General features: G+C 37.4%; 1 protein-coding gene across 5 annotated transcripts; it reads left to right on the forward strand.

Annotated features, from left to right (window-relative positions):
• Nucleotides 1-1,694: 1,694 nt before the first annotated feature.
• Nucleotides 1,695-8,880, forward strand: LOC132599182 (uncharacterized). 5 transcript variants are annotated; one of them, XM_060312438.1, is made up of 9 exons: nt 1,695-3,721; nt 3,889-3,942; nt 4,529-4,763; nt 4,896-4,979; nt 5,281-5,364; nt 5,602-5,695; nt 6,958-7,040; nt 7,205-7,269; nt 8,105-8,880. In XM_060312438.1, exon 1 carries the CDS (start codon nt 1,695-1,697, stop codon nt 2,658-2,660), a length of 966 nt encoding a protein of 321 aa, XP_060168421.1. In that variant the 3' UTR covers nt 2,661-3,721; nt 3,889-3,942; nt 4,529-4,763; nt 4,896-4,979; nt 5,281-5,364; nt 5,602-5,695; nt 6,958-7,040; nt 7,205-7,269; nt 8,105-8,880. The 5 variants fall into 5 exon arrangements, with proteins under 5 accessions (XP_060168421.1, XP_060168416.1, XP_060168417.1 ...); XM_060312433.1 differs by having other exon boundaries at nt 6,958-7,269; XM_060312434.1 differs by lacking the exon at nt 8,105-8,880 and having other exon boundaries at nt 6,958-7,073; nt 7,205-7,955.
• The last annotated feature ends 3,532 nt before the right edge of the window (nt 8,881-12,412 follow it).

A 12,412-nucleotide genomic window follows, 5' to 3' on the forward strand; every position in this document is an offset into this window, starting at 1 on the left:
ATTTCCCGCATCTTGTCTTCCACCGAGGTCACTCCCACCTTATCCCGAATAGCCTCATTTCTAATCCTGTCGCTCCTAGTGTGCCCACACATCCATCTCAACATTCTCATCTCGGCAACTTTCATCTTTTGAACGTGAGAGATCTTAACTGGCCAACACTCCGCCCCATACAACATAGCCGGTCTAACCACCACTCTGTAGAACTTGCCCTTCAGTTGTGGTGGCACCTTCTTGTCACATAGCACTCCTGAAGCTAGCCTCCATTTTATCCACCCTACCCCAATACGATGTGTGACATCATCGTCAATCTCCCCGCTGCCTTGCATGATAGACCCAAGGTACTTGAAACTACTTTTCTTTTGGATGGCCTGAGCACCAAGCCTAACTTCCACGCCAACCTCCTGGGGTGTCTCACTGAACTTACACTCTAAGTACTCTGTCTTGGTCCTACTCAGCTTAAATCCTTTAGACTCCAAGGTATGTCTCCAATCCTCCAGCTTAGCGTTAACTCCGCTACGAGTCTCATCGATCAGGACTATGTCGTCCGCGAAAAGCATACACCATGGCACCTCACCTTGAATTTGTCGCGTCAATCTATCCATCACCAAGGCAAATAAAAACGGACTAAGAGCTGATCCTTGATGCAACCCCATCACATCTGGAAAGTGCTCTGAGCCCCCTCCTACTGTCCTTACTCTAGTTTTGGCTTCCTCATACATGTCCTTGATCACCCTAATGTATGCTACAGGTACACCTTTAGCCTCCAAACATCTCCATAGGATTTCTCTTCGAACTTTATCGTAAGCCTTTTCTAGGTCGATGAATACCATATGCAAGTCCCTCTTCCTCTCCCTATACTGCTCCACCAGTCTCCTCACAAGATGAATGGCTTCTGTAGTTGAGCGTCCCGACATAAATCCGAACTGGTTCTCTGAAATAGACACGCCTCTCCTCACCCTCATCTCCACCACTCTTTCCCACACTTTCATAGTATGGCTTAGTAGCTTGATACCTCTATAGTTTTCGCAACTCTGGACATCCCCCTTGTTTTTGTATAGAGGGATCATTACGCTCGACCTCCATTCTTCGGGCATCGTTGCCATCTTAAAGATGACATTAAACAACCTAGTCAGCCACTCCAAACCTGCCGAGCTCGCGCTCTTCCAAAATTCCCCAGGGATCTCGTCAGGTCCGGTCGCTCTTCCCCTTCGCATCCTACGGACAGCACCCTTAACCTCCTCAACCTTAATACTCCTGCAATACCCAAAATCGTGACGCCTCCCTGTATGCTCCAAATCTCCCAACACGATATCTCTCTCCCCTTCTTCATTCAAGAGTTTGTGAAAATATGACTGTCATCTCTGTTTAATGAGAGTCTCCTCTACCAATACTTTTCCATGCTCATCTTTAATGCACTTCACTTGATCCACATCGCGCGCCCTTCTCTCCCGCACCCTGGCTAGCCTGAACAATTTCCTATCCCCGCCTTTCTCTTCTAGTTCAGCATAGAGGCGTTCAAAAGCTGCCGTTTTTGCCGTCGAAACGGCCGACTTCGCCTCCTTCCTCGCTATCTTATAAAGTTCCCTATTCGTCCACATCTCCACCTCATCCTTGCTTTCTATCAGCTTCGCATACGCCATCTTCTTTGCTTCCACCTTCCCTTGCACTTCTCCATTCCACCACCAGTCCCCTCGATGCCGACCACGACTACCTGTCGAGACTCCCAACACTTCCCTTGCTACAACCCTAATACAACTAGCCGTCCTATCCCACATACTGGTCGCATCCCCACTACTATCCCAGGCCCCCATATCCTTCAATTTCTCTTCCATCTCCAGGGCACTAGCCGTGGTCAAACTCCCCCATCTGATGATTCTTCTCCTAATACTAATTTGAGATACCGTGTAGAATGCCCTACATTGCGCCAAAGGATTGATATCCCCAATCCACAAAATCCTAGTTTATGCATTGCCTTGGATTTCGTTCCATTTAATCACCCTGCTGTCAAGTTGCTTTCTGTTCATGGAGATGATGAGTCATCACTCGGCTATGAAATTCTCGCTCTTGGAGTTGGGAGTGATCAAACTACTTATTGCTGGCGATCCGTTAAGGTACCACTACCTAACTTATCTCATGAAAAGAGGAAGAGCATTCAGGTTTTCTTTAGAATGGGAGTTGCTTATTGCATTTGGCATGTTCAAAGGGATGCTCATGATGATCTTACTGATATACAAGTTGATGTTTTGGATATGGTTAATGAGACCTACATTGGTCGTACTACTTTCCCTAGAGGTTTCTTCAGCAGCACTAATCTCATGGATTGGAATGGCCGGCTCTCATTCGCTCAACTACTAAAAGATGAGCTCCATGTCTTGGTGTTAAACGATTACAGAAAGTTGAAATGGGATGAAAGAACGCGGATCATCAAGCTGAAATTCTTGCAACCGGATGATGGGGAGCAATTGACATTTATCACTTTTGCTGACAATTCTATATTGTTCTTCGTGAATCAGAACAAGAATTTATTCTTTGCGTATGACATTAATACGGGAAAGTTAATTACTTGTACATTGCCAAACTGCATCGAGTCTTTTGAAGAGGTCGTTCATATAATCACAGAGATGATGTTCTACAGGGGTGGGGGGTTTTACGATTATTAAGAAAAACTTTTATTTTGAGATTTTGCGCAAGTGTTAAAGTCTAAAGTTACATTTTTCATTGCTTCCTTCAAACCTTATATTATCTTTGTACTCTTTACCATTGTGAATACAAACTCGTCGATGTTTATCTATTATAATCTTGCAGTAATTAATTACCAAAAAAAAAATATATATATAATCTTGCAGTAATTGAGTGATTGATTATGTAATTCATACTTAAATGGCTGATGCCTTAGTATAGTGGTGTATCTCGGCTTGTCCTGTTTTTTGCAAGTTTAGTTAGATACTCAGTTTTGCTGACAGTAACCTTATAAAGTTTGGACTAGGTCCTACAAAGTATCAAGTAAAATGGATATTTGCTCTGTGGCTTTGAAATCCACTGTCCATTTGGGTAGGGTAAGCACTGGTTGCCTTAACAGTGGAGGGAAGAAGTTTTTGGGGGGAACAGATCAGAGGGAGTTTGAAAAACAATCTCAAGGTTAATCAGTTGTCGAAAAGTTTGAAACTTGTGAAGGAGCGCAAGACCAAACCTAGGGTTGCTTTTTCTGTTATCCCAGCAGAAAGTGACAAAGAGACTGGTAAAAATCAATTCTTTCCCTTCTTTAGGACATCTCTGCGTCAACTAATGCCACACTAGAGTTTTAGATATGGTGGGAAACATGTTGATTTGTGTGATATAAACTGTATTGTGAATGAAGGCGGATCCAAAATTTAAACATGATAGGTCCAGTATTTAAGATTTTTAACGTTGAAGTCACTCACGTGAAATTATGGGCTTTGAAGTTCTTGTACTAGTTTTTGCTATATATATTTTTCATGTTGAGCCTACAAAATTTATCTCCATCAGCCTCTGATTGTGATTGTTTGCTGGACCTACATAGACAGTACAGGCGCCACGTTTTGAGAGACGACGGGTAAATCACAAGGATGTGGCTTCAGCCATACTAGGAGGAGATGCAGGGACTAAGTTATTCCCACTTACAAGTAGACTTGCAAGTCCAGGGAGGATTTTAGGTGCCAAAAATGGGGCACGTGAACACATGATCTCTCCGTAAAATTAGGTATTTTTTTTATATATTTTCTAAAATTAGTATAATACTATCTGCTGGAACACATGCTACAAAAAATTAAATGGTGCACTTGGTTGAAGGTTGAGTTATTTACCTAGAGGTCTAGGGATCAAGCCTCACTTAATCCATTTTTTCCTTCTTTTTTTTTTTTTTTTTAGTGGTGAACTCATGTTCCAGAAATCCTAGATTCGCCTTTGGCTGCAACCCTTGCTGTAAGACATTCATCTTTCCTCATCAGCTAACATTTGTTTATTATTTTGTTTTAGATGGCCTAATGTCCTAGTTAAAAGTTTAATCTTTCTTCCAAGTTGTTTGTGTTTATCTCTTGTGTTGAGTCTTAAGACTTTTCCAACTATGAATTTTAAGGTTCAGGCACTCATGACTCACCCCTTCTCCAGTATGCCCTTTATTGTTCTAAAGCTTATTAAGGGGAGATTGGATCACCCCTGTATGTTTCACGTTTTTACTTTTTTCCTCTAGGATATGCTAAGGTATTTTATGATGTACAATCAAATCTCTCTATAACGCCGTTGTTTATCTTGATATCTTTTGGTTGCTATAGCGAGATGCTATTATAGAGAACATATAATGTAACCTAATATGAAAGTCGGTTCCAAAGAAAAGTAGGCAGTTATAGTAAATGTTGTTATGGAGAGGTCTGACTGAATCATTTGTCGTTTTATACCTTAAACAGATCGATTAGAAATAGATAGAGGATAGGTGTACAAAATTGCAATTTGATGTTCACTCTGCCGTTAATTTCTAAAGTTCTGATATTTTTTGCAACATGACAACCAGGTTCTGGTTGGGTTGGAGGATGCTACAGGCTAATAGACGTCCCAATGAACAACTGCATCAACAGTGGTATTAGCAAGATTTTTGTGCTGACACAGTACAATTCTGCTCCCCTGAATTGTGACATTGCTCAAATATATTGTTAATGGTGTGAGCTTTGGAGATGGATTTGTTGAGGTTGGGGACATATGTTTGTTTTTTTAGGTTTGCTAGATGTCACACCTCTGCTAATTAACATGTGAGTAAATTTGCTAGTCCTCTAAGTGATTTTGTTCACATATAATCTGTAACAGTGTAACAATTTCAGACGATTTCTTCATTGTTTTTCTGCTTTCTTTTACTAACTGAAAGAAATTCCTTCATAAAATAGGTACTAGCTGCAACTCAGACACCTGCGGAAAAAGATGGTTTCAAGGAATTGCAGATGCTGTTAGACAATTTCTGTGTTTTTGAGGTTAGTCTCTGCAACTGTTTAGGGCTCTTCTATTGTCTCATTATTTTTGGGCTTTTTTCATTTTTGTCCTGCCAGCCGTAATTAATTATGGGCTTTAGTCAAAATATACAAAACATATATAGTGATTATTTATATTGTATTTCTATGTATATTTACTTAATACAAAACGTATACATTTGCTGGCTATTATTTTTATGAGCAGTCCAAAACTGTAACTATCCCTTATTTTTTTTCCTGAATTAGTTATTATTTAGCGACATATAGTACTTTTTCTGATTACAATGGCAACCAATTCTTGCAGGATACCAAAAACAAAGTATTAATAATATCCTTTATATTATCTGGGGATCATCTTTATAGGATGGATTGTATTGACTTATTGCAGGTATGTCCACTAGCTGGAGACAGGTTTGTTTAAACTCCTATTAATTGATATTTCGTCATTACTAAGAGACAGCTATCGTTGGTTCTTCCATGTTAAGTGAATTGAGTGATCAGAATAAGAGGGAGAAAAGTACTTCTCCTTTAATATTTATTGATAAATTACACATTTACATTTCTTAGAACGTTTCTTTATACGCCATTGATTGTCTTAAGCTGAGACTAAGCTCTATGTTTTCAGCCGAGCATCAGAGTTTGGGATGGTTGAAATTGACAGCTGAGGCAGAGTTGTCCAGTTTGCTGAAAAAACAAAAGGTTTTGATCTTAAAGCGATGGTAGGTTTATTTGAATTCTTTCTTTTGTTATATGTGCTGATTGTCTTTCTACTTGTCTGAGTTAAACCGACTTGCCTTGTTTATTCTGCTGATGTAATCTCCGATCTGCACAATTCCCTGTAGCAAATTCTGCCGCAACTTTTATTTGTACTATATAATTCAACTAATATACTGTTTGTGCTGCAGCAAGTAGATACCACTCTCTTGTTTACACTCGGAAACACAAAGAAACTTAACTAGGCACAACATGTGTAACCTCAATTTATTAAATGAGAACAGTTGGAAACAGTAGCATAAAAACATATACTAAGATGCAGTATGTCAACTAGCTTAAACTCCAGACAAGAATTGTCAGCATCTGGAACTAGAAGGGATCTGAAGTTGCTTATATAAACATGTTTTGAGAAGTTGCCACCACTCCAGCTCTTCACAAAACCAAAAAACTACTAAAAGTTTTCAGGAACTTTAATAATTCATTCTTTGCTCATCTGAAATGAAAGACTTGCTAAGTCAAGCGGAGGAAGAACTTATCATCAGTTCTCAGATTAGCATTTAATGATAAAGTTGAGATTATTTTTTTCCTTTTTAGGTCTCACAATTGTGTATCAGTGTATATCAAAGCAGGAAGTTTGTCTTGTAAAATTGAATAGCTAGTTAGAACCTAACCGAGGCTTAGCACCAGAAAGATAGTGTTTTTAAACTGAAAAACTTTGCTTGAAGAATACAGATACCAAATTCAGCTTATCTACTTGGCAAGATATAACTTGAAATATGCCTGATTTGTGGGATACCATATTTTGCTTTTTGAATGTTTGGCAGGTGGAGTAGTTTGTAGAAGTTTAACAATTCAATCTAATACCGTACCTTAATTTCAGAGTCACAAGACCGTAAAAACGAGGGATTTAAAGGTGGACTGTGATACAAAATTCATACATTTAATCCTAAACCGCCTAAGATATATTCATGCATTGTCTTCCATTACTCAAACGCTCTTGAAAGAATGCATGCAAACTTATAACAAGAGGTCTGTTGCTTGTGTCGTGAAATGATCGAGTATGGACTAATGAAGGATGCAGTCTTTAGTTAGTTGTTACACAATAAATTTAGGACGATCAAATATTGGGAGTTACAAATAGGATATAATTGTTAATTGCATTATGCTAATCATTTTTATCAAATATGATAAGTAATAATTCAATAAGATACTATCGGAAACGTTTATTGAAGACTTGAAACCAAACTAATGTTTTAATTACCCGCAGAAAGGCCAGACCTTACAATGTTTTAGCTTACCTTCGGCAATTGAAAGTGGTTACAAAGTTTGATGAACCAGGCAGGGAAACGGGTAAGGCTTATCAAACCAACTAGACTCTGACAAGTAAGCATTCTTTTATGGTTGATGATTTTTTTTTATTATTATTTATTTATTTATTTAATAAAGGTGATGTCCATCTCGCTTATAGAATAAACCTGAAAGAGTTGTTTCAGATCTGTTTTTTATTTTAACAGCTGCAATGCTGCAGTACACGTTTATGCAAAGTTCGGTCACATAGTCAAGACAGTCTATTTTTGAGGTGAAAATCTGAACTATACTCTTTTGCTTTAATTTTTTCAACTTCCACTGTCATATTGGTGATTGTGGTATGCCGAACCTTCTTGGCATGATACATGAGCATGATTTTGAAGAAAGTCTTTAGTGGAGATGAGCTCCGACAATATGGTTCAAATGTTCAATGACTTTGTGTTGCATGTGTTAGCTTGGTGGTATACAATTTTGGACCAATGATCTTTTTTGGGTGGTTTCTTTCACTGATTTTTGTATAACACAATTGGTGAAACTACATTAACAGTGAAGAAACTTTGACACTATCATGTATATCAATTAAATTTGAATCCTTACTCACTTGAAAGTGAAAGCCAAAACATAAGATATATTACATGTAGGTTCATCTTAATGAAATGACTCCTCTGTATTATCATACTTCAGAAACAATAATACTATAAATAGCAATTAAGAGAAATAAAAAGTAGGAAACACGTATTAAACTCTTGAGGTATCATAGTCTAAAGGAGCCTATGTTAAATGTACATTGGTGGAAGAACTCACCATTATAATGTTTATGTGGGTCACATATGGCTATGAGATACTCTTTCATTGGGGACATTATCTCTCTACAAGAAAACTTTTTACCTCTAAAATTTGGAAATTGGAAAACGAACGGTTGGCTTTCTGCCAAACTTCTTCAGTCAAACTATGGAGTATGTAATATATATATATATATATATATATATATATATATATATATATATATATTTTTTTTTTTTTTCTTTAGTAGTTGTTTTGCCTTTTAGTTGAACTTTACATTCTACAAGGCCAAAAGTCGCGACTAATTCAAGTCAATGTAACAGCCCTCCTGTCGTTTAACTTCATAAAACAACGGAGAAGCATAAATGCATCGTTGGTGAGAAATTTCTCTGATCTCTTATCGCTACGGAAGGAAGATGAGTCAAACCACAGATTCCAACGAAGCTTCTAGCCTCCATCTTTAGCATATTTCGGTACAATTGCTTTTGAAAGTCTGATGTTATAATTGAATAACATCATAATTAAGAATCAAAATTGAAATATAACTGAAAAACTAAAATCACCAGTTTTCTTGAAAATATTGAACTCTTTCCTATCTAACAAGTATCAATCAGAAAACTCTATCCATCAAAAACATACAAATTTCCATACTTGTCCCTTGATAAGAATAAACGTCCATTTACGGGTCCCAACCAATGATGAATAAAAAACATCATATTTGACTAACTCATCAACTAATTAAAAAATCTTAATGTGATCGTACGTCCATGCACTCCCTACGAAATGTAAACTCTTTCGATAGCCTTGAATTTTTCTCTTCAAATGTTTCAATAAAAACGAAAAGTTGGAAGTAATATAAATTTAGTAGAGAACTCATATATAACAAAGCAACTAAACATACCACAGAGACGTACGTGGTAACCTTCAAAAGAAACAATGGCATCGTCTAAGCCTACTGCCTACTCTCACAAAGCCAAAGCCCTTTAAAGTTTCTCTCATATTTCTCTCCATATATATTCCTCATCTACCTAACTCTAACTTGCAAGTTAAGACCAAAACATCGTGATGTTGCAATCTCCCGCCTAGAAAACCAATTTATATAATTTTAGACAAAACAATACTATTCCCATGCAATATATCACCAATAAACCAAAATGGTTTCAAATTTTGCAAGACGAAATCAAAGATAAAACACTAAAAATTGGCCTCGTCAACCTTGATGATGTCTCGTTTTTTGACTACATTGGATTGCACGGGCAGAAAATGTGGAGACGTTCGACATGAAATTTCCTAATGTTTCGGATAAAATTAAGTGGAAATACTTATTTCCAGAATGGATTGATGAAAACGAGGTATCAGCCAAGCCTACATTGCCAGAAATCCCAATTCCAGTGTTCGAGTAGTACGAGGAATTGGATGTGGTTGTTGCAAAGGTTCCATGTAAACATGTAGGGTTTGGTTCCAGTGGCCGAGCTTGGTAGACGGACCCCCTCGACGGAAAATTATATTGTATATATAAGGTTAATATTATTTTTTGTGCAGATATAATATATGTTGACCCTCCTGACTTCTTCATGTATGTATTTCTTCATATTTTTGAACCCCCAATATGAAAATTCTGCCTCCGCCACTAATTGCTTCTAGGATGTTTTAAGTTTACAAGTTAACTTAGTGGTAGCTATGTTGAAATTAATTCCCTCCATTATCACTCTAAGAACAATGCTCAAAGTCAAGAACCTCACGAGAAAGATGAAGGCCTCATTTGTTTTCATTAAGATTAAGATGTCTGAATTTGAATGTACATCTGAATGATTAAGATGTTTTCTCTAGGTCTGAATACTGAATGATTAAGACTGTTTGTTTTTCAATATCTGAATGTGCATAACATATTTATTTAAACATAATAAACATACAATTCAAATTAAAAAGTAACTAAATAGTAGAAAATAAATATAAATTTAATAAAATAAAATATTATTTGATTAAAAAAAATGAGACATTTATGTTCATTAGTAATGGTGGAGATGTTTTGTAATCGTGGTGGGTGGTGGGTGGTTAGGGTGAGAGGCAGTGGGTGTAAGGTTCGTGGGGAGTGGGATATAAGGTAGTGGGGAGTGGGGGTAGGTGGTGTGGGGTAGGGGATTAGGGGTGGGTGGTGTGGGGTGGAGGTGGATGGGCGGGGTTGGAGTGGAGGGTGGGTGGGTGGGGTGGAGGGTGGGTGGGGCGGGGTTGGAGTGGAAGAGTGGGTGAGGGTAGCGTTGAGGTGGAAGGTTTGGGGTTGGGGTTAGGGTTGGAGCTGGTGATAAAAAGTTCCATACAAAAATACCTGTTAATGATATTAAGACTTGATTCAAGATCTTAATGATTAAGATCTATTCAGACCCAAGAAATGCTTAGATTTTAATGCAAACAAATGCACTTAATGGCTTAAGGTCTGAATCATTCAGATTTAGACCTTCAATAAGTGCAAACAAATGAGATCGAAGTTGGTCGTGCAATTTCTAGAAGCTAACTGAGGGTTTATGTCTTAATGTGACTTGTGTCTATAAATGGGTTTTGTGTACCATTTGGTCCAACTGATACTTATTGGGCCTCCGGTGGAATTGGGCCTCGTCTGAAGCTGAAATGAAGTGAAGAAACTTGGGCCTCTCTGCCAGCACAACAGTGGCCCAAGTTTAGATCTTTACAAGGATCAAATTTGTTATGGAAAGATTCCTTCTAAAATAGATATTTGTAGGTTGTTATATGACAGCCAATAGGAAACTGTACATAGCTAATAAGAAACTATACAGCTGTATGGGAACGTTTACATTCATTCTTTTGTATTCTAGCTAGAATAGATTTGTATATATACATGAACAGTCCACTGAGGAAATCAATCAGAAAATTTCACAAAACAAATCTGTCTATTCTATTTCAAATCTCTACAAGCTAACTTCTTGGTGAGGAGTGGTGGTTGGAATAAGACCGGACGGTTTACGTGGTGTTCATAGGCGATTGTGGACCGATGTGGGAGATTTTCCGATGTGAAGACATGCTGTTGCATGGAGAGAATTTATGGGTTTATAAGCCTGAACTGAAAAGATTGAAGCAGAAAATTCTTATGCCTGTTGGTAGTTGTCAGCTTGCTCGTCCATTTGCTGAACGAAGTAGAACCAAATCTTGTTATCTAATTTTTGGAACTAACTTTTTTTTACCGGATTAATTAGCGGCAGTTTTTACCTCGAAAAAGAAACTGCATTGACTAATTAGTCATCTATAATTCGAAATTCATTAACAGAGGACAAGAAAGTATGATATGGCTTCTCAATTTAGTTCTGTCTATTTTTACATTTCTATATTTGTTCTTTCGCCACTAAAATTTACTTTCCCTCCACCATTTGCCAAAACAAGACGACAAAAATGGAATTTGCATAAATCAACCGCTATTATGATTTCTAAAATTCTATTTGCTGGGCACGTGAGCCAAAATTCTAAAATTATAGAATTCTACAAAATTGAAATTTGCATAATCGCCAAAAACAGCATCATCCCCAGTATAACGCTCTTCGTCGTATGGCTTTGCTGGGAAGACATAAAGATGAAGTAAAGAAGCAATACCCATATGTACGGGATGAATTAGCAGAGCTGTTAAAGTCAAATTGTGGAAAGAAAATCAAGCATCCTTAGACAACCGAGAAAATCTTAAATGCATAACACTGCACCCAAATATAATTTTAGAAATCATAATAGCGGTTGATTTATGTAAATTCCATTTTTATAGCCTTGTTTTGGCCAATGGTGCTTGACGGGAATGAAATTTTAGTGGTGGAAGAACAAATATAGAGAAGGGTTAAAATGGGTTAAGGATGATCAGGTGGCATGCCACATGGCATCCACCTCATCAATTGTCAGTGCCGTGTAGCTACATTAAATGTTAGCTACAATGCGTATATATTTAATTTTGCACACCCTTAATACAAGTAAGAAGAAAATTTGCACACCCTTCACTAAATTTCTTTCTCCGCCACTGCTTCGGGCCATTTCTTATGGACGATTACCTGATAGTAAGATCTAAAGTGGCCAATTTTGTATAAAAGTTTTTATATTATTCACGAATTAAAGTTTTTATATTATTCACGCCAAGAGAGGCATATGTGACAGTTCTACATTCTTCAGAATCCTACGTTGGTGGAGCAATAGCTTTGGCACAAAGCATTATTCGACCCAACTCCACAAGAGACCTTGTCCTTCTAGCAGATGACTCAATTTCTCCAAGATACCTTCATGGTCTTATATGGGGGTGTTCATGGTTCGGTTTGGGTCGGTTATTGATTAAAATCATAACCAAACCAATTTAGTCGGTTTTTAAATGTCTAAAACCATAACCAAACCAAATAAAATAATAACCACCGGTTTGGTTATTGTCGGTTTGGTTCGGTTTGGTTGGATTTTTCGGTTTATGACTAGCAGCCATGAGACTTATCAGTAAAACATTAAAAAGTTGAAAAAGACGTGTCTTTTTTTTGGTTCAAACGATAACTTTTATTTATCGTTTAAGGTGGAACATACATCATAGAAATATTTTCACTATTAGTGATAGTGTCATACTCAAGTTACCCAAAGTTGCTAAACTATTACATATAAAGCTA

This window comes from Lycium barbarum, chromosome 6 (genome assembly GCF_019175385.1).
Source record: "Lycium barbarum isolate Lr01 chromosome 6, ASM1917538v2, whole genome shotgun sequence".
Taxonomy (NCBI): domain Eukaryota; kingdom Viridiplantae; phylum Streptophyta; class Magnoliopsida; order Solanales; family Solanaceae; genus Lycium; species Lycium barbarum.